The following is a 20,971-nucleotide window of genomic DNA, read 5'->3' on the forward strand; positions in this document are numbered from 1 at the left end:
AAAGCCGCTCTCTAAAGGACTAAGATGCTGGGCTAGATGGAGCTGCCTCCTGATCCAGCAGGAATCTCCTTACACTCCTGCTATAGACAAGACCTGCCACTGCGCTTCATTCAAAACAACATTGGGAGATGCAAATAATTATCATTCCGCACTTGCGGAGAATCAATATTTGACTACTCTTTGGAAACTCCCTGCTCACGGATATTAAGCAGTTGCTTTTTCTGTCTTGGTTTCGGTGGCTGCTAAAACCTTTGTTGTTTCCACAATCCTACCCAGGCATGTAATATTATGATGCACAATAGTTTGAATGTGGCTGATTCTATTTACATTTGAAAATGTTATCTTTAACAATGCTTTTGATACTAATTTATGTATATATATTTAAACGAGTATTTTAGACCATCCTTTGTGAACAGCGTACAAGTTTTTAAAATTGAGTAAACACTACACAAATTTTGTTAAACGGGTAAAAATAAATAAACATGTGATCTGGAGCGGGGCTTCCCAAACTTGGGTCTCCATCCACCTGTTTTTAGACTATAGTTCCCATCATTCCTGACGCTGCTCTTGCTAACTAGGGATGATGGGAGTTGTAGTCCAAAAAAACAGATGGAGACCCAAGTTTGGGAAACCCTGGTCTGGAGAAACATCCAAGGAATTTCAAAGAAAGAGGAAAGCTCTGATAAGTTTCAGTTTGGGGGCAAAGGATCCTGTTCTGGGCATCCCTTGGCTGTGTTACCTGACATCCTCTTTTCCCTCTCTCCTTCTCTTCTCGTTTCAGGTATACAAATGCTCTCTGTCCAGCCAGACACCAAACCGAAAGGTTGTGCTGGCTGCAACCGTAAGATCAAAGACAGGTATCTCCTAAAGGCCCTGGACAAATACTGGCATGAGGACTGCCTGAAGTGTGCCTGCTGCGACTGCCGTTTGGGGGAGGTAGGCTCTACCTTGTACACCAAAGCCAACCTTATCCTGTGCCGCAGAGACTACCTGAGGTAGGACTTTGCTCTTTCTACACACCTCGTACATGTGCCACACTTCCAACTCCTGCTAGGTCCTTTCCCCTCGCACAGTCTGGTGCACCACTGTCACTACGGATACTTTTCCACCTGGCTGCACCACAACAAGCATACAAATGGTGCTCAGAGTGGAGAAATGGCTTCGTAGGCTCATTCTCGGGTCTTGTGCCCTCATAATGAAGATGTTTTTCCTAAGTGCTATGCTGAGAGGGGTTTTTTTAGGAATGCGCCTTTGACTGTGCCCCCTTTCTACAAACAGTGGTGGTAGGCTGGGATCATAAATAGCTTTATTTAAAATGAAAGATCTGCAGAAATCCTGTTTCTATTTTTCTCTGGACAAGCAGCTTACCCACATGATAAAAATAGGCCTCCGTTTCTGGACTGTACCAGTTCTGATGGCTGAAGGATGTATGTGTTTGTGTATTTTCCCCTCAGTCAGTGGGAATCCAGACCAATGGAAACTTAGCATGTCTGGGAGAATCGGAGGCTAGAATATTTCTCTTGGACCAGTTGCAGAACTGTACTCAAGGTTATGCAGCTGTTAATATTCTTTAATACTGTTAATACTTATTAATAACTCTTTATTAAGCTTGGGTTCAAAAATTGCCTTCTCCTCCTAATTCCCTGTAATGAATGGTGGCACAATGTTGACCTTTCATCTTAAGCTGAACCACTTAATTTTTTACCCTGAGAGTATCTGGAGCTTATTTTACAGAGCACCCAACCCTAGTTTCACTTCATCTGCATTTGTTTCCAGTAAGTTCCCAGCAGCAGGTTATATATGGTACCATGCAGCAGGTACTATGTACATTTTGGAAGATGTCAAATCACTTGTTCCATCCACTCGCCCGCTTCCTCAAGGACCATAGTTCCTATTCCAAACAGTTAATTAACTGCCACAAAGGATAGCTCTTTAACTATCTGCACTGAACAGTACACATTTAATTCCTAGCAGTCCCTACTAGGCTACAACTAGGCCTCTCATCTCCCTATGTTGGCGCAGAAGCCTTTTCAGTGTATTGTGAGTTCAGTGGCCCGCTTAGGCTGTACTAGGTAAACTGCTATCTCTACAAATGTAGTTTTTTGGGTTACTGGGATATAGTTGTATTTGTAGACCCTGCAATCATCCTCTGAGACCCTTCTTCCTGTGCCCTGTCCACAAGAAGTCTGGAGGGTGGCAACACGAGAACAGGCCTTTTCTCTGGTGGCTCCTCATTTGCAGAATGCTCTCCTTCATTACATATCTTTAGGTGGCAGGCACCTAAAGCTAATTAGGTGGCTAATTAAACAGTCTAGGGTCTTTTAAACTGTGTGTGTTTGGGGTGGGGAGTATTTTGTTTGCTGTTATGTCATGTATTTTTGAGTTTTTATACTTTAAACCACCCTTTGATCCTCTGATGAAGGGTAGCATATAAATTAAACAAACGAACAATCTCTTAATTTAATTCTGTAAGCAAATAACACTTTGGGCTAAGTTAATTGCGTTCGAACATTATATATCTGGGGGGAAACTGTCCCTATGCAGTCTGCGCCACCCCACCCCCCACACGTGATCTGAATGCATGAGCCAATCACTCATATATGTCAACCTTGGGAATTTTCTGTCTGTCTCAGGCTGAGAACGGATGTGGTGTGGTTGAAGAGGAATCAGAGAACTGATAGCAGCTTGAAAGAGGCTTAGCTGCATGCAGTATATACATTCACGTCACATTTGGCAAATTGGTGTTACTGGTTTTTTGAAACCCCACAAAAACCTGCAACACCTATTTGTTAGAGGCAACAGGAAGGCAAAAAACTGACGTCAAAACTAGAGAATTCACTCCCACAAGAAGTAGTGATGACTATCAAACATGCTCTACACCGAAACATCTTTTCCTGTCCAATCTTTGGGTAGGTTTTATGTGCCCCCACCCCCCACCCTGACAAATGTGGTGAAGAAAGTGTTGGCCCCGAACCCAGGCCTACTCCCAAGTGATGAAGTCTGACTGGAGTAGAATAAAGCTCCCAGCTTCACGTGAGAACTGGCACCTTTGGTCCAGCCCCCTTTCCCCGATCTAGTCTTGTCTCTTCCCCATCGTGATCACTTGCTTATACTTAAATGTGCTATTTATGTTAAACTTCAAGTTGATGCACTTAACGTAATTGCAGACAGTCATTTGCCTCATTGCGCCTGTATGTACTTAGCTATGCAGTGAACCTGCAAAAAGAAATCTCCATTTTTATGCTAATCCGGGAGGTAAAGTGTGCTCCCTTTTGTAGGCAAATAAGCTTTCATATTTAGTCTCTGACTTGATAGGAATACGAGGAACGAATTGTCTATGCTAATGACTGCATTAGGGTTAGGTTGCAGCTTCGCTCTACCTCCTTTAGAGGCTTTAAAAAAATCCTTTCCTGTATTTTAAGCATCTCGAACAGGGTGTTACACACACCTGTGTACTTCTAATATGTGGCGCCCTCTAGAGGCATGCAGGTTCTGTACCAAATGCCTTCCTCTTTCCCTTAATCATAACACTTAAGAGAGTTTGCAGAGAAGGAGGTGAAATTTCAGGTACTTGGGTTCTAAGTTGTTCAGGGCTTTAAACCCTTGAATTTGGCCTGGAAATAAACTGGCAATCAGTGCAGCTGTTTTAAAACCCCAGCCAGTGATCCAGCTGCTGTCTCTGGGAAGTCCACAAACAAAGCATGAGGGCATTAATCCTCTCTCAAGCTTGTTCTTCAGCAATGCCATCTTTGAACCTAAAGGTGAGATAAAGCTATTGATGACTTCTAGCTACCAGTAGCCTCATCCTTCATGATTTTTCTCCATTTCCCTTGTAAAGCCACATAGTTTTGGTTGCAGTCACTACGTCTTGTGGTAACAAAACTATAACAACCTAATTCCTCATTTACCTCAGGGGGACTGTACGATCCAACCTCTATTAATATTCTGCCAACTAGTCAAATATTGGGATTCTCCTTGTGAACCTTCATTGACTTCTCTTCCATACATGAGGATGCAACTAGTAATGTTCCTTGGACCATGTCAGATTCTTTGTTGTTGTTTTTTTAAAAAATAGTGTTCATTAGCATTTCCAGTTCGGGAAATATGAATGAGGTTAGCACTAGTTTGTGGTGCCTTTTGAGGAGAGAGTGAGCCAGTGAGATAATTGCTTTCTGTTGAAGTGGTTTGTTTGTTTTCAAATGGTTAACACTGACATGTGGGTCACCTTTCATGGAACACGTAGAGACCTCCATCCAAAGTCTGAAACAACATTTTGAATGGAAGTCTAAAATGGCCTCCACCCTCTTTAATTTGAATGCTTTGTTTTAGGAATTAATGTGGGTTCATCTATTTTTCTGGTGCACTTCTGTGGTGCCCTTTTTAATGTTGGGTGTTTCTGTTGAGCTTTAACAGTGGGTTTTATTATTGGGATTTTGCCAAGGTGTCTGAAGAACAGTCCATGACAACAAATGTAATTCCTAGAGTTGTGGAACTGAATTACCCTCTCTTCCCCCATTATTGTTTCTCTTAAATTTAGGAATAGGTTTTTAAACTAGTTGATGAGTATCAAAATTTCCAGAATCAAAGCTTAATAAATACAACTTACAAAGTGTAGTTGGATACACATTAGCTGAAGGTCTCCTATTTAAATTCTCAGTATGATGGACGTATTGATACTTTGTGATATTTTTCTCTCAAGCAGTAATTCTAAATTTTCTGTGTCCAGGGATACTGTTCCTGCTGAAGAACTTCCACATACCCACCACTGAGTGCAATGCAGTGGTTTTGGGAGTGTATTTTAGAGCAGCCTGTTCCAAACTTGGGTCCTCAGGTGTTGTTGGACTGCAACTCCCATCATCCCTAGTCAGCGAGGGGTGGACAAGTGTGGCTTATAGATTCCACAAGTTGGGTGCAAACTTTCCTGTTTTGTATCAACAGTCTTGCATTCCTCCAAGAAATCTTGAAGACCCTAGTATAGTTCAGGTACGGAGAGCTTTCCTCTGAGTGCGCTGTTGACCACTGCAAAAGTCCCAGGGTTCTCTGGGAAAGAGGGGTGTAAGCTTTAAGTCTGTGGCGTGGAGATGAGAATTGCTAGTCCATGTTACTTGCTTTTCACAATTCCTTCCCCTGAAGAGGGGAAGGCTCTATGTGGAAACAAAGCATAATCTCTAGGGATGCCTGAGGAATTCAATTTTTTTGTGAATTCCAATGTGAATTGGCCTGATCTGGGCCTTCTGGGCTTATACATGGATTGGATTGTACTTATTCTTCAGATTTTGCACGTCTCCCAAATTTGCAATACCGTACATTACAACTGTCTTCAGCTAAGAACTTGTAACATTTTGTACAATGCATAATTTAGTATCAAGTATGAGTTAGACGTACATTGAGATAAAAACATAATTATGTGCAGTGCTATTTTTCTAGAAAAGAGGTGCTATAACTTACCATGAACACCCCCCTTGTTCTCTTAGAATGGCAATGGCACCCGCTTAAGAGGTGCTGGAACTGAGTTCTGGCAAGTTCCAGCTGAAAGACAGCCCTGATTATGTGTTTACATATGGATTTTTATGTGGATTTAAGACGTAAATTAAAAACAGGATGGGATGGGTTTAGGAATGAGTGCTTGCAAAGTGACACAAACTAGAAATAGGCTTATCCCTCCGGCTCTGCTCATGACAGACAGATCCCTTTCTCCCCCTTCAAATTTGGCATATGGCCTATCAAGATCAAATTTGCCATTTAGCCCACCTTTGCATGCAAAAAGTTGCACTTTCAGCCTCCAGCATGTTCAGGTAGGGTGAGACCTTGGAGAGCTGTCGCCAGAGTGTGGTGGTTGCTCCATTAGGGCGAATGGGGCACTGCCCCACCAACCTGAGTCTGCCCTCAGCCAGCCCCCCAACTGCCTCCCTCCTTACTGAACAACAAGTCCAGAAGCTTCTTCCTCTGTCTCCATCTCACCTTTGCAGAACTCAGTAACAGGAAGGAGAAAACCGGAATTATTTGCCCTACAAATCCCATTGGTCACTCGTCTCCACTGTGCTTTGATGGCCAAGAGGTCTAACTGGGTATAGAGCAGTTCTCTATGTCCTAGCTCCACTCCTGTGGCATCCTGGGCCAGTTCCTTCTGCCCCTACGTGTTAGAGGAGCAGATAAGATTTCCAGGCAGCTGCATGGCAGGGCGCTGTGCAGCTCTGCTGCTGAAGTTAGTATCTGGCCATGTGGTATGAAATAGATGAATGCCTGGCAAGTATAGGTAATTCAGTTGCATTAACTAATGAGCTTCATCAGATGCAATGGAAATAACGAAAGTGCAGCTGCACGGAGCTGGTAGCAATGTAGGTCAATCACCCTTTTCACTTTGGGTTTTTAACTAGGCGTACCCTGCTGAGCAGCCAATGACTACAAAGTGCCGTTTCGTTTCCAATTTAATTTTGGCAGCATTTTACCAAAGAGCTGCTATTCTCCCACACGCACACGCACACACACATACACGGCTTAAATTATCTTTGCACTCTGAGACTTTAACTCCAATTTGGAGATGCTAAATGTCTCTCTCTGTGTGTGTGTCTTAGCAAAGATTATGGTGCCTTTCTAAAACGTGTTTTTTTCCCCTTATATAAAAAAAATCCCCTTCTGCATAGAAATTGAATTACTGCACTTTATACAACTGTCATGTTAAATATTCCAGCCATGCACAGGGCTCCTGTAAAGAGGATTATCAAGCTTGAATATGGGGGGAGTTTTTCCCCCTGCCCCCTTTTGAAAAATACATCTTGAAGCTTAGTGGTCTCTTCCTTCCCCACCCTCTTCTCATGGCCTGTTTAATTAGACTTGTAAATGTACTGCAGGGTTCCTCCAAAAAGAAGCTGCTCTCATGACTGATGCAGCGCTAACCTGAAAGTTTGGTGGAGGAAGAAATGAGCAAGGCCCTGGCAATTTTTTGAGTATCAAAGGCAGAGCAGACCCCAACGACACGCTGTCTCCTAATAGTTGCAATGAAGCACAGTCAGCTGATAGGGAGAAGGAGGCAGTGCATGGGGAGTGTGAGTTGTATGTTTCGCAGCAGCAGTGGCAGCCATCATCTCTTCCCCTCCTGAGCCCTCTCCCCAGCGGTTCCCCTCTGCTGGAAGACAATACAGTGGTACCTCGGGTTACAAACGCTTCAGGTTACATACGCTTCAGGTTACAGACCCCGCTAACCCAGAAATAGTACCTCGGGTTAAGAACTTTGCTTCAGGATGAGAACAGAAATCGTGCTCCGGTGGCGGCGTGGCAGCAGCAGCGGGAGGCCCCATTAGCTAAAGTGGTACTTCAGGTTAAGAATGGTTTCAGGTTAAGAACGGCCCTCCGGAACAAATTAAGTTCTTAACCCGAGGTACCACTGTACTGTGAGCGCCATGTAATCTGCTCCGTGCTCCTGGAACCATCTTGCTGGTGGAGTTGAGGGCCTCATCAAGGCCAGATTTAGGTTTGATGAGGCCCTAAGCTACTGAAGGTAATGGGGCCCTTTATATGTCCAGCTGTCTTTTGTCAACAACAAATTGTTGCTGTTTTTTGTGTTGAATATATGTTATATGGTAATTTATGGACCTAATAGGTATCTCAAGCGATTTGCACATGTTGCCATGCAACCAGTCCATGCAGAATGTAGGCACCCTATATATAGATGGGAGCAAACCAGTGATATTTTAGGGAGCAGGCTAGCAGGCAGGGCCCATTGCTTACATCATAGGAGCCTACACAACACAAAATACTGTTGCTGTACGTATGTTTTATTTGTTTTTTGTCTTATATTTTGGAAATGTATGTCCAGTTCCCCCCCTTTACATTTTTGGGCCCCCCTTCAAGAGAGTGGGGCCCTAAGCTATAGCTTGTTTAGCTTATACGTAAATCTGGCACTGGGTCTCATCACCAAACACCAGTCTAGTCATCTTCTGCAAAGGGCACCACCTTGTCCTTTGCCTCAGGTGGCAAAAGCTCTTGGTCTTGCCACATCTCTTTGACATGGATGGAAGTTGCACTTCCTTTCAGTGGAGAACCACCTGGGCGTTTGTGGCCTGTGGGTCAAGTCTCTCTGTGCTCCATTCTGTTGTCCTTAATCCACCCCCACATGCACACAGTCGGCTACTTGAGGTAGGTGCTATGGCTGCATGATATATTGATATAGCATCCCAAACCCGATTTGAAGTCCATAGTGCGATACTGGTTTCATAATTTTTGACCTGGCAGTATATCACAAATCATGATGTGTGTGTGCTTGTATGCTATGCAAAATTACAATTCATGGGGGAAACCCATGAAGCCAGCCAATGCTCCTCTAGATTCCTGCAGCCCCTGCTTATTCTGCCTCCTGCAGGGGCAAGCGAATCACAAGAGCAGGTGCTGGCAAAAGCCACAAAGTGGGAAAAATCATGAAGTCAGCCAATGCCTCTATATAGCTCCATCCTTATTTCAGACACCATGATATATCGGTATAGTCCTGCTTTCTGAAACAGTATCCAGACTGAAGCACAGCCATCGTTTGAAATTTGCGCTTCTCTGAAGTTTGCAGGGCAGTTCTCCAGCCAAGTAAAATGTGCAAAAATGCACAGACTAGGGTAAATATCCATATAAATGTATGTATTAGTGAAAATAACAATAATGCATTGCAGTAGGGAAAACTATTTTGTAAAAATGTGTGTATTAGCAGAAATGCATACAAAAATATCTACTAAAATGCTGATGAATTGTAACGTGTGTTTTTTTAAGTTAGCAAACTGGTGTGGAGAACTGAATATACAATTGGGAAAAAATAATTATCTTTATTTCATCAAGTTTATATACTGCAGTTGACAGATATGCCCATTCCTTGCTGCGATCAATGCAATGTTTTGGGTGGGCTTTGGGAAATTCCCCTCCATCCTGTGTCTGTGCCGAAATTCAGATTCTTATAAAATTCAGTACAGGACTGCATGCTACTAGAATCTATGAGAATTATTTACTTGGTACTGTACAAATTTCTTTATTTGGCAATTAATCCATCAATTTTGAGAGCTTTGAGTGGGTAATAAAACACATCAAAATCTGGCCTCAGGAATAATTTGACTGGGTGTCAGTGTGGGCTATGGGTGAAAGCGTTTTGCTGTAGAATACTAAGTGATATAAAGAGGATTCTTTCTAAGTTCACAAGCACAGTTAAGGCTTGAGTCTACTTATGTGCCCCACTATACCCAAAAAATGTATTTGTGCAGCATAATTTTGTAAATATTTGTATGCACATACAAATGTGTATGGGTAGTTTAGGAAACCTGGATTGTATACGTATATGATATTATGTGGATGATGCGTGGGAATTGCTTGCATTTTTGATGCAAACTGTTTTTTTTAAAAAATATTCTCATCAAAATCAAGTTACAGATAGGTAGCCGTGTTGGTCTGCCATAGTCAAAACAAAAAAATTCCTTCCAGTAGCACCTTAAAGACCAATTAAGTCAGTTCTTGGTATGAGCTTTCGTGTGCATGCACACTTCTTCAGGTATCTGAAGAAGTGTGCATGCACACGAAAGCTCATACCAAGAACTGACTTAGTTGGTCTTTAAGGTGCTACTGGAAGGAATTTTTTTGTATCAAAATCAAGGAATGTGATGGGAATTAGAAAAAAATATGTGCAGATAACGCTGACATTGAGGTTTTCAGAATATTCCAACCAAAGATACAGCTATCATAACAGCAAGTCTTATCTTCCATTAATTTTTCTAATCATGTTTAATGTCATCCTAGCCATGATGACTCATTCCCTCTTGTGGCACTGAATTCCATAGTTTAACTATGTGCTGTGCTAAGAAATACTTCCTTTCTTCTGCCCAGAAAGTCGTGGCTTTGTTGGAGAGGGGGGGGGGGACTTATCGCTATCCTCTGTCTCCTACACACACCTCTCATTTCTTCCTCCTCCTTTTGCTTGCTTTCCTCCCTCTAAACTAAATAGTCCGAAATGTTACAACCTTTTCTCATAGGTACTTGGCTCCCAAACAATTTTGCCTGCCCTCTTCTGTACCTTTCCAACGCTTTCTCTAGCTTTCCCCAGCATGAATGCAGAGGCTCTCGGATTTGTGTAGTAGATTTTGCAGAGTGTAGAGAGATGCGTGTCAGAAAATAACAAGCAGCTGGGAGTTCCTCCCTCCCCAGTGATTACCGTTTCTCTGTGGAAATGACCAAACAGTTTCTTTCTCCAGCTTCTGATTCTGTTGCATCCTTATCTGATTCCTAGAGCAGCCAGGGAGTCCCCACTGTGTGTGAGCAGAACTGAAATGTGTTTGCATGTAGGGCTGGCTCCAGGTTTGAGGGGCTTCAGGCTGTGGTGCGCCCCCTTCAGGGCCGTCTTTACCCGGGGGTGCAAGGAGTGCGGGGCACCTGGGTGTTGGAGTCTGGGGGGCACCCGGCGCTGAAGTCACCTAAGCGTATTGTATTGAGCTGCTATGCGGCAACGGGGCCAGCAGCACCTTTGACACGACTGATCTTGCGCCACCTGCCTGCTAATGCTACTGCAGGGAGAACTCTCTGGAAAGTCTCGCTCACCAAAGCCAGGAGGAGGGGGAGTGACAGGAAAGACGGAGAGAAGCAAAAGAGAGCGCGCCTATCTAGTGATGGGAGCATGCACAGGATCCAGAAGAAGAACTCTTATATGCTCGCTCACAAGGGCCCTCCCAGCTGTGTGGTGAGCCAGTGTGGTGTAGTGGTTAAGAGCGGTAGATTCGTAATCTGGGGAACCAGGTTCGCGTCCCTGCTCCTCCACATGCAGCTGCTGGGTGACCTTGGGCTAGTCACACTTCTTTGAAGTCTCTCAGCCCCACTCACCTCACAGAGTGTTTGTTGTGGGGGAGGAAGGGAAAGGAGAATGTTAGCTGCTTTGAGACTCCTTCGGGTAGTGATAAAGTGGGATATCAAATCCAAACTCCTCCTCCTCCTCCTCCTCCTCCTCCTCCTCCTCCTCTTCTTCTTCTTCTTCTTCTCCTCCTCCTCCTCCTCCTCCTCCTCCTCCTCCTCCTCTAGAAATAAGGTTGCTCCCACAATGAAAGGCTGCCCAAGATGGCTCTCCCACGCATGCGCACAATGCCCACCCATCTCATCTTTCAGACACTTCCCTATGACTGTAAGTGCATGTGTGGAGTCTTTACACTGACTACCAATGTGTTCTTTGTCTTCTTTAGAAAAGCTGGTTTTAAACAACACACACACACACACACACACACACACACACAAACTGTGGCAGGCCTGAGACTTGCCGATCGAAAGGTTGGCGGTTCGAATCCCTGCGGCGGGGTGCGCTCCCGCTGCTCGGTCCCAGCGCCTGCCAACCTAGCAGTTCGAAAGCACCTCCGGGTGCAAGTAGATAAATAGGGACCGCTTACCAGCGGGAAGGTAAACGGCGTTTCCGTGTGCGGCTCTGGCTCGCCAGAGCAGCGATGTCACGCTGGCCACGTGACCCGGAAGTGTCTCCGGACAGCGCTGGCCCCTGGCCTCTTAAGTGAGATGGGCTCACAATCCCAGAGTCTGTCAAGACTGGCCCGTACGGGCAGGGGTACCTTTACCTTTACCTTTTAATAGTGACATAAGGCATAATAAAAGTTAATTTCAGGGCTAAACTAAATTTGGGGGTTCTGGGCAGATCTTTGCACCCCAGTGGCGCATATGTTAAAGACGGCCCTGGCCGCCTTTCAGGTTGATTTGGCGCCTCAGGTTTATTTGGAAGCCACATTGGCTTTAGCACATAGCCGGCCCACCCATCAGGCAATGTGAGGTCTTCACCTCAGGTGGCAGGATCCACAGGGGCAACCGATCCCAACACAGATTTTTATTCCTCCCTTGCTCCAGATGTAGATCTTCACTCAGCCCTTCTTTCCTGGTGGGGACGTAGGCACCATTTTGTGATTCGCCTCAGGTGCCAAAATGTCTCAGGCTGGCCCTGCTGCAGTATCAAAGTGCCCTGAAGTGCTCAGTGTAGCAGCATTCTGGAGCACTGTAGGAAAGTAAAATAGAGGCTCATAGACCAGGCTCTAGGGCCAGGGCAGATGTAAGCACTGGTGGACCTTACTGGAGTCCTAGCAGTTGCCTTCGGATGCAAGTCACCGATCCTACGCCTATGTACAAGAATCTCTGAACAGTTTCCACCCTACAGTTGGCAAAGGTTTGAGAGTATCCCCAAAGATACTGTCAGCTTTGAAGGGGGCTGTGTTAATGGGTCCTTCAGAGGCACTTTAAGCACAGAATGAATCTTTGATTTGAGTGTTGCTTCCTTGTTGACATTATGGGCAGTTTTCCTGACTTTGGTATCTCATTATTTATGTGAAAATATTGTTAATAATATGCCATGGCTGGTATTTGGTGACTTCCTGTAAGAACTGTAGGGGTGAAATACTACCTACTTCACACTATTGTGAGTGCGCATGTAAATAAAATTCCCACAATCTGTGGCATCTGACGTTGTTCTGGCTCTACAATTCTCGTATCATTTTATCAAAATTAGTGCTTGGGATTATGTGTGGGTTTTATTCTCTTATGATTGATGAGATAATCCGTGTAGGGGATAAGCTCATTTTTGATGCATGCCAAAACTGGTAACGAAGGAATGTTTTATATAATAAAATATTGCTGAGCTAGACTGATTCATGTATTCTCATTTGCACAGTTTTCTGAGGGGCATATTCAATTATGTTATTACACTTCGTGTTTAATGCTTAACAGCAAATTTCTTCCAGCTTACGACAAATTAAATAAATTGCTACAAGTGTTCTTGCTGGTGGTCTGTCTCTTCTCTTAAAGCACAGCGCAGATTAACTTATTTGTTTATACTGAATTGCTGTATAGGCTTGTTGACTTCCAAAATCAAAGATTCTGCAACCTGGAGGTGGCAGCTCTATAAAGGTAGTGGATAGCTCAAAAATACCTTGTTGTTTTTTTATAATTATAATTAATTTATAATTTAAAAACCCTGGGGGACTAGGGAAGCGCTGGTACCCCCGTTGGTGTAAGGTTGCAAAACTGAGTCGGCATGCATACTTGAAGAGACTAATGTGATATCAAGTCCTAATGTTTTTATTTTATTTAAATGGAACTGCTTTTCAGGATCTTGGGTCTTCCCAAAATATCTCTCCCCCCCTCAAAACCCTCCCATGAATCTCTGAAAAAAGCCAACACACAGTAGGAGTAGCATTGTAGGAATAACATTTCCACAGTTAAAATCAACATACAGTTGAAAATTCTTTACATATATATAAAAAAGCAGAGCATCAAATAGCATTAATGGCATAAGGTACAATCTCTCACAAAAACTCCATGAATCCCCAGCAAATAACCAAAGCATCCCTCAAATTAATAGCTATCCTGGCTTGCCTTAATGAAAAGCAGATTGAAAAAGAATTTTTAAAGGAATTGTTTGTTTGTTTGTTTGTTTGTTTGTTTGTTTGTTTGTTTATATGCTGCCCACCTCACTGCCCAGAAATCAAGGAGGAAGACACCTTTATCTTGGGCAAGTGAGTTCAATAGACAAAACATGTTGTTTGGTGCCTCCACTCTCCACTTCCTATCCTTAGCCTGATCATATTCAGTGATATCACAGGGTGCTTCTGTGGCTGTTTGAAGGCCCAGGTAGGTTCATATGTGCATAAGCAGTCCTTCAGGTAACTTTAAATGTCATGAAACAATTTAGAAATCTTCCTTAGAACCACCCCGAATATTCTCCAGCTTCAGTTAGAAACCGATGGGATAGAAAATACGATTGTACATAACATTTGCCCATTTGTAGAATCCTGCTGGTCATTGTTTCCATAGCATTCCCACCACCACCTTTAGCCACAAGAGTGATGGCACCATCTCTATGGTGTCTAGAGTGGCAGCTCCTTCAGTAATGCCACCATGTTTATGAACTGCCTCTCTCGCCCCCTGCTGGTATTCAGCCGTGTTTTTCTAATCTCCCTACAGATCACCAGCTTGCTGTTTTAGGCAGTGCCGTAATTACATATAAGCTAAACAAGCTATAGCTTAGGGCCACACTCTCTTGGGAGCCCCCAAAAAATTTAAAGGAAAATTTAAATCAATGTACATTTCCAAAATATAAGATAAAAAACAAATAAAACCTACATACAGTTAGAGCTTAATAATTATTTCACAATTAAAATACTTCCTCTTAATTGTATTTCACTATTAATATACAGTACTTCTTCCTAAATGTATTTCAGTTCAACAATTACTTTGATAAAATACAAAAATACATATTTTGTTATGTGCAAATGGCTTTAGATATCTATTAGGTCCATACCACATAGCATATATTCAACACAAAAAAGTGACAATTTGTTGTTGACAAAGGACAGCTGGACATACAAAGGGCCCCATTACCTTCAGTAGCTTAGGGCCTCCTCAAACCTAAGTCTGGCCCTGGTTTTAAGCAGTACTTGCCATGATTAGAATTGTACACTTCCTTGTGTGTCTGGCTCTAGATGTGAGGATCTTCTCAGCCACGTGGACCACCCTCATACTTCATGGTGGTCTTCTCTTGTTACACCACAAGGGTGCCAGACTTTACTTTAACAGTAAATGACAGCCAAGACAAAAAGACGAGCCTTCTGGATCAGGCCCATGGCACATTTAGTCCCAACATCTTGTTCTCTAGGTGGACAACCTGATGCCGGCAAGCACCACCCAAACACAAGAGCACTGTCGTCTCATGTGTTTCCCATCCAGTGGTCTTCAGAAGTGTTACTGCCTCCAACTCTCTCCAACTCCTATGAGCTAGGGTTGCCATATCTTGAAGATATGAAGGCTGAGCCACTGCCAGCTCGAGCTGGGGAAAGAAGCATGCAGGTGAGCGGGACCGCCACTGCACCCGCACGCCTTTCCCTGACTCGGGCTGGCAGCAGCCACGGTGTGCAGAGCTGCCCAAGTAAAAAACAAACAAAAACCCCAATAGAAATTTTAAAAGACGTAAGACAATTATTCATGTATGCTACCACAGCAGTAAGAATTATTGTGGTGAGGAAGTGGAAAAACGAAACAATACTGACAATTACAGATTGGCAGATACTCGTGTTAGAATATTTACAACTAGAAAACTGACGGGAAGAGTTAGAGGAGTATTGAACCAGAAAATATCTGGAGAATGGAGAATATTTAAGGATTATATAAGATCATATTGTACCAACCACACCATATTAGCAGCACTTGAGTGATACTTGTAAACACAACAAATACCGTCTGTGGAGTAGACAGGAACAATATTAAAGAATATAAAACTGTGCAAAAAACCCGATAGTAAAAACAGTACGATGAGAATGATTGGAAGACTCATTTTGTCAGAAGTCTTTTTTATTTAAGTATTAATTAGGAAGATTAAGGGTTTTTTTGCACGTAAATCTGCTTTTTATTCATTCTTCTTTTCTTTTCTCTTTTTGTAATTGTTTTTTCTTTAATTTTCTTTTTGTAGTATGAAATTGTAAATTCTTTGTAAATTCTTTGTATGTGTGTGTAATTTAAATTAATAAAGATTATTTAAAACAAACAAACAAACCCCAACCCCCCCAACCCAGACATCTCCTTTAAAAATGTAAATATCTGCCCGGATCAATATGTTGCCCCACCACCAAAGAGGACATGTCCGGGTTTTCTTAGACATATGGCAACCCTATATGAACGGTTGCCTCTCAGCACCCACCATTTTGTTTTTCCACACAATGGCCTAAACAGTTGCATCGTCCAGGATATTGTGAGGGGGAAATAAACTCATAACTGACAGACAAATGGTCCCTGCTGGAGCTCAGCGCTTCTTGGTGAAGTGAGGGCAGACAGCAGCATGGCTAAGGCTACAGATGCTGTGTGTTGGCACCAGGCCTGTTAAACTTGTATATGGCAAAAATAAATGTTTGAAATAGGGCTGCTTGAAACCTGCCCTTCCTGCTGCTTATCTCTCAACATGCTGATTCTGAAGCTCTCTCAGCAAAGGTCTATTGATTGTGTTCCTTTGAATGCTGGACTTACTTCTGAATTTTGCCGAAAGTGAGATTTCAGGCAAATCTGGAGTTTCTTGCTAGCAGGAGCCCTCATGCCAGTGCTTACACTAGGGTACAACGCCTGAGGAATTTTGAGAGCGCCAGTATTTTGCTAAGAGTAGTGAAACTTCTCCACACCTCCCCGGAGAAGGGAAGAGTGCTTCATCTTTGCATTGTTTTATAGACTTTTTTTTTTCTAAAGCCCAACTGATTGGAATGAAGAAATAGAAAGAAAGAAAAATCCGCTTTATGAATTGCTGAAGACCAAAGACAAAACAATGACCGAGGATTCTGGTGTGAAGAAAGTGTTGGGCCCAATTTCTGCACACTTCAGTCAAACAGCCCAATAAGGTCACCAGGAGGGCTGGAAAAGTCCCCTGTTGAGTACATGGCTAAGTTTTAAAGTGCAGTGAGGGTGGGTGGGGACCGGGAAACTTTCTTTAACAAAAAAAATCAAATGGCTGGAATAATTTTCTTCATTTATTATGAAATCTAGGAAGTGAAAAACTAAGGTGCTCCTATGGTCTGGCAAAGAAACCCAATGTGTATGTGTGACTATAAAATTAAGCACATAGTTACTTGGTAAGTAAACAATTGGTGATGCAATAGTATTTAAATTGTGGATCAGGCCAGGGAGATTGTACAGCTATTAGGACTGTCCATGCTCAGCACTGATGCAATTGTAACCATGAGATCCTTGAGTTCAAGATAACCCCGGAATCTCATGTGGACATCTCTCTCATTTTAAGTCTCTCTCTGTCTGTTACAGTGGAAGCCCAGCTGCCTTTGTACATTTGTGCAACAACCAGCTGTTTGTGGAATGTTAAAGTCGGCCTGTGCAGGGTATGCTTTAATGAAGGAAACCCAAGGTTTGCACTCAACAAAGTTGCCGTGCTTGCACAACGATTTTGCTCATGCATTGTAACATCTCCCCTGTCTGCTCCCCCCTCATTTTGCTCTTGGTTTTCCCCCAACCCCCAGAACAGATCTGAGTTCATGGGGGAGAAAAAGGCAGGAATCCCTGCTGCATAAGCAGAAGTTGTTGGAGAGGTGAAAGGACTTTGTTGAACGCAACCCATAATTTCTACCTGAGCTTTGAAGCCTGATCTGTAGGAGATCTCTTCGAATGCTGAGAGGGCTATTGATTCAATGCTGTTAAACTTTCCTAGGCAAGAAAGAAAGGAAAAATGAGATGGTCTTGTTGTTGCCTTGGTGTAGCTTTTTCAGGAGAAGGTGCTGAATGTGAATTAAGGGAAGGAGCTCGAGTCCAAGTACTGGCAATAGAACCATGATAGGAAGGGATTTAACTTTTTACTACATAGGATTTACCCAATGTCTTACTACTGTCTTCCCCTCCTCTGTCAACTTTTCAAAAATGAAGACTGCATCATTTCAATTTAGTTGATAGTTTTGATTGATGAGTTGCTCCTGAACATTGGATTTGTGGGAATGTTCAGGGAGGCAGGAGAAGGGTATATTGTTTAATGATATCCTTCCTAACTTGCGCTAGCAAGTTCTATATCTTAGCAGAGTTTAAACATTCCCCTTTAAACGCACAGCGGTTTGCTTGCTGCAGGCTCGTCTGAACCTCTTTACGCTGGTACCTCGGGTTAAGTACTTAATTCGTTCCGGGAGGTCCGTACTTAATCTGAAACTGTTCTTAACCTGAAGCACCATTTTAGCTAATGGGGCCTCCTGCTGCTGCCACGCCACCGGAGCACGATTTCTGTTCTCATCCTGAAACAAAGTTCTTAACCTGAAGCACTATTTCTGGATTAGCGGAGTCTGTAACCTGAAGCGTATGTAACCTGAAGCGTATGTAACCCAAGGTACCACTGTATATAAGATTCCTGGTAAGATCCCTTCTTGTCCCTCTTATAAAGAATGTACACAACAATCTTATAAACTGAATATAAAAGTAGTTTATTCACATTCATTCAGTTCACAGTTGGATCCCTGAAGGCAGACTTAGGTTACAAAAGTATATATACATGTGGAACTATCCCATAAAGGAATTAGTCCCAAGTGACTGCAGACAGGCAGTCACTTCTGCTCACACACAGAGAAAAACAAAATGGAGAAGAGAGGAGCAAAAGAAGATGATCAAAATACAAGTACTTAAACTGTAGGTTGCAAATGTGACATTAAGGAACATTCATGAGACAGGGTAAGTAATGCTGCTTCTGAGGTGATGCCTGCTCTAACACATGTACCTCCCCTCCATGAATATGCATGCAACCAATTAAAAACCTATACAATTAAGTTATTTTTATTTTGGTGACAGCCCTCCTTAAGGTGTTTTACTTCTTTCCCAGGTTCCAGTACTAAAAGCTTAACTACCTTTTTTATTTGGGAAACCTTTGGCCCAAACTCCTAGTCACTATTGCCCATTGCAATGGACTCTTAACTAAGTTTGACTGCAATATTCTTTCCAGTTTCCCCCCTCTTTCCCTCCTCTTCTACATTGGAAGCCTCTTGAGGCAGAGACTTGATCCCCACCCATTCTTTTGTAACTAGCACTGTCTCAATAGCCAAGTCATGCCCATAAAAACAAGAGGCCTCTCTTTACAAATTCTAAACTAAGTATCAGGGCATTGCAAAATTCTATAAATCTGGATCCACTAGTTGTGTGTGTGTGCGCGCGCACCAAGGAACCCATTTCCTCGAAATGTATGCTCTTCCTTCTGCATGGAAAACTGTGTCCGAACCCCTCCAGTTTCAAAAGACATTTGTGATATGGCAAGGAAGACGTGACTGTCATCCCAAGCAAAAAGGCGTAAAAATGCATAGTGTCCCCCCCCCAAAAAAAAAAAATTCCTGACCCAAGTATTGAGTGTTTCTGTGCTCTGTTTCTATTTTGGACTTGCTGTTATGGAATGCCTGGAGAAATGTTGTAATTAAGTGAGGTCTCCAATCCCAGGATTTTGTTGCCTGTCATATATGAAATACTTAAAAGCAGTTTTTTAGCTCCAAGTGACTGAGCAAAAGAAGCCAGGCTTAAAGAAAATTAAGCTTTGGTATGCAACCTGACAATCACGTAATACTTGGGTATTGCTGCTCTCCATTTCCCTAAATTGCAAATCAGCTGGTGGGATGGGAGTGGAGTTTTTCCACCCCACCACCAAGTTGTGAGAGAGCCTTAAAAACCAGTGAATGTGTTGCTTTCAAGACAGGCATATTATATGGGGTGGGATGATGACCCAGATGTGCTGTATGGGCGAAATCCCAAGCTCACTTTGTGACCTCTCTAGTTAAAAGTGATGCAGGAAAGTTTTCTGCCTAAGACCCTGGAGAGTCTCACTGTCATTGTAGAAATTTCTGGGCTAGGTGGGCAAACAGCTTGACTTGGCATAAGGTACTTTTCTGTGTTGCATTTGAGGGGGAAGAACCATGGCTTCAAGCTTAACCACAGTTACCATTCCTCTGTGCTTTCCAGGCACGGCTTGCACTTTAACGTTTCTTACCCAAGCATCCTTTGTTTTTGCTCTAGGGCTTTCCCTGTGAAAATCTACTCTTTAAAGCTGAATCAGAGCAAACAGCAATCTGCAGAAAACCCAAATAGCCATTTGCTTCAATTCAGCTTTAAAGAGTGGGGTTTTTGTGGGGAAAGCTCTGGAGCAAAAACCAAGTGACATGGAACTTTAAAGTTTAGACCTCTGCCTGGAAAGAGCAGGGGGAAAGGCAAGTGTGGATAAGCCTTTAGTGGCAGAACACATGACTTGCATGCGAAACATCTCAGGTTCAAGCCCTGGTAGTGCTGGGAAATATTCCCTCTCTGAAAGCTTGGAGAGTTATTGGCAGACCAGTGGTAGGAAATATCAGGTGGAGGGCTGAACGCCACCCTCCAGACCTCATGAATGTTTTTTCCCTGATTGAAATATATCCTTGAAATTCCTCTTACTTGTTGGGTGGGGAGGGGTGTATGTGTGCATGTGTGTGAAACCACACTGGCTGTTGTGTGGCTGGAATGTAGCATACAGGTAAAGGTAAAGGACCCCTGGACACTTAAGTCCAGGCGACTATGGAGTTGTGGTGCTCATTTCGCTTTCAAGCTGAGAGAACCGACGTTTGTCCACAGAAAGCTTTCCGGGTCATGTGGCCAGCACGACTAAACCACTACTGGTGCATGGAACCGTGACGGGTGCCAGAATGCACAGAAATGCCATTTTAGCTTCCCGCCACAGCGGCACCTATTTATCTACTTGCACTGGTGTGCTTTTGAACTGCTAGGTTGGCAGAAGCTGGTACAGAGCAACGGGAGCTCACCCCGTCACATGGATTTGAAACGGCGATCTGCTGATCGGCAAGTCCATGTGGTTTAGACCAGAGTGCCACCCATGTCCTTTTGTAGCATGCAATGAAAAGCTAAGCGTTGCAATTCCCCCTCCCCCATCTTTGCCCTTGGCCCCGTCCACCATTCTCCTGTGGCCTGTGGAAGACTACTCATGAGGAAACACAGCTCTCAGGCCAAAAATGGCTCCTGAACCACATTTGTAGATAGTGGACTTGAAGCTTTTGAGAACATAAGAAGCACCTGCTGTGTTAGACCAGTAGAAGGTCTCATCCAGCATCTTGTCCTCACAATGGCCAAACAGATTGATGCCATGGGGAAACCCGCAAGCAGGACCTCAAGAGCACTCTCTCCTCTTACTTAATGTAAGACACCTTTCTAGACTTCTAAGCAGTTTTGTGACTGAATCTTTCAAGGAAATTGGGCACTGCAGAAGACCTAGCTGACTTTGCAGGGGAAAAGTGCATTCTGCTCTTTAGGTCACCAGTGAGCTTCCTTTGCGCTCCTGAGATTGCACATTTTGAAAATGTCGCAAAAACCGGGGGCTGGATTGGGGCAAGTAGGAGCTGCCAAACAAGTGAAAAGTCCCAGCCAGTGTGTGTGTGTGTGTGTGCGTGCGCCTGTATGTGTGCCCAAATATCCCTGCCTGTATAATAAA

At 43.4% G+C, this 20,971-nt stretch overlaps 1 protein-coding gene and 1 long non-coding RNA gene across 6 annotated transcripts in view; both read left to right on the plus strand.

Moving 5' to 3' along the window:
* Window positions 1-20,971, plus strand: part of LOC310826361 — a 683,860-nt gene that overhangs the window by 363,185 nt on the left and 299,704 nt on the right. The window lies entirely within an intron of this gene.
* The window catches only part of LMO3 (LIM domain only 3), a 95,424-nt gene that overhangs the window by 23,933 nt on the left and 50,520 nt on the right, over window positions 1-20,971 (plus strand). For all 5 annotated transcript variants that reach the window (XM_083701043.1, XM_083701045.1, XM_083701044.1 and 2 more), the window contains exon 2: window positions 782-995. In XM_083701043.1, the coding sequence (XP_083557169.1) occupies window positions 790-995 (206 nt within the window). In that variant the 5' untranslated portion in view covers window positions 782-789. The remainder of the gene's footprint in view (window positions 1-781; window positions 996-20,971) is intronic.

Source organism: Podarcis gaigeae, assembly GCF_964106915.1.
Source record: "Podarcis gaigeae genome assembly, chromosome: 10".
In the NCBI taxonomy this organism is placed as follows: Eukaryota; Metazoa; Chordata; class Lepidosauria; order Squamata; family Lacertidae; genus Podarcis; species Podarcis gaigeae.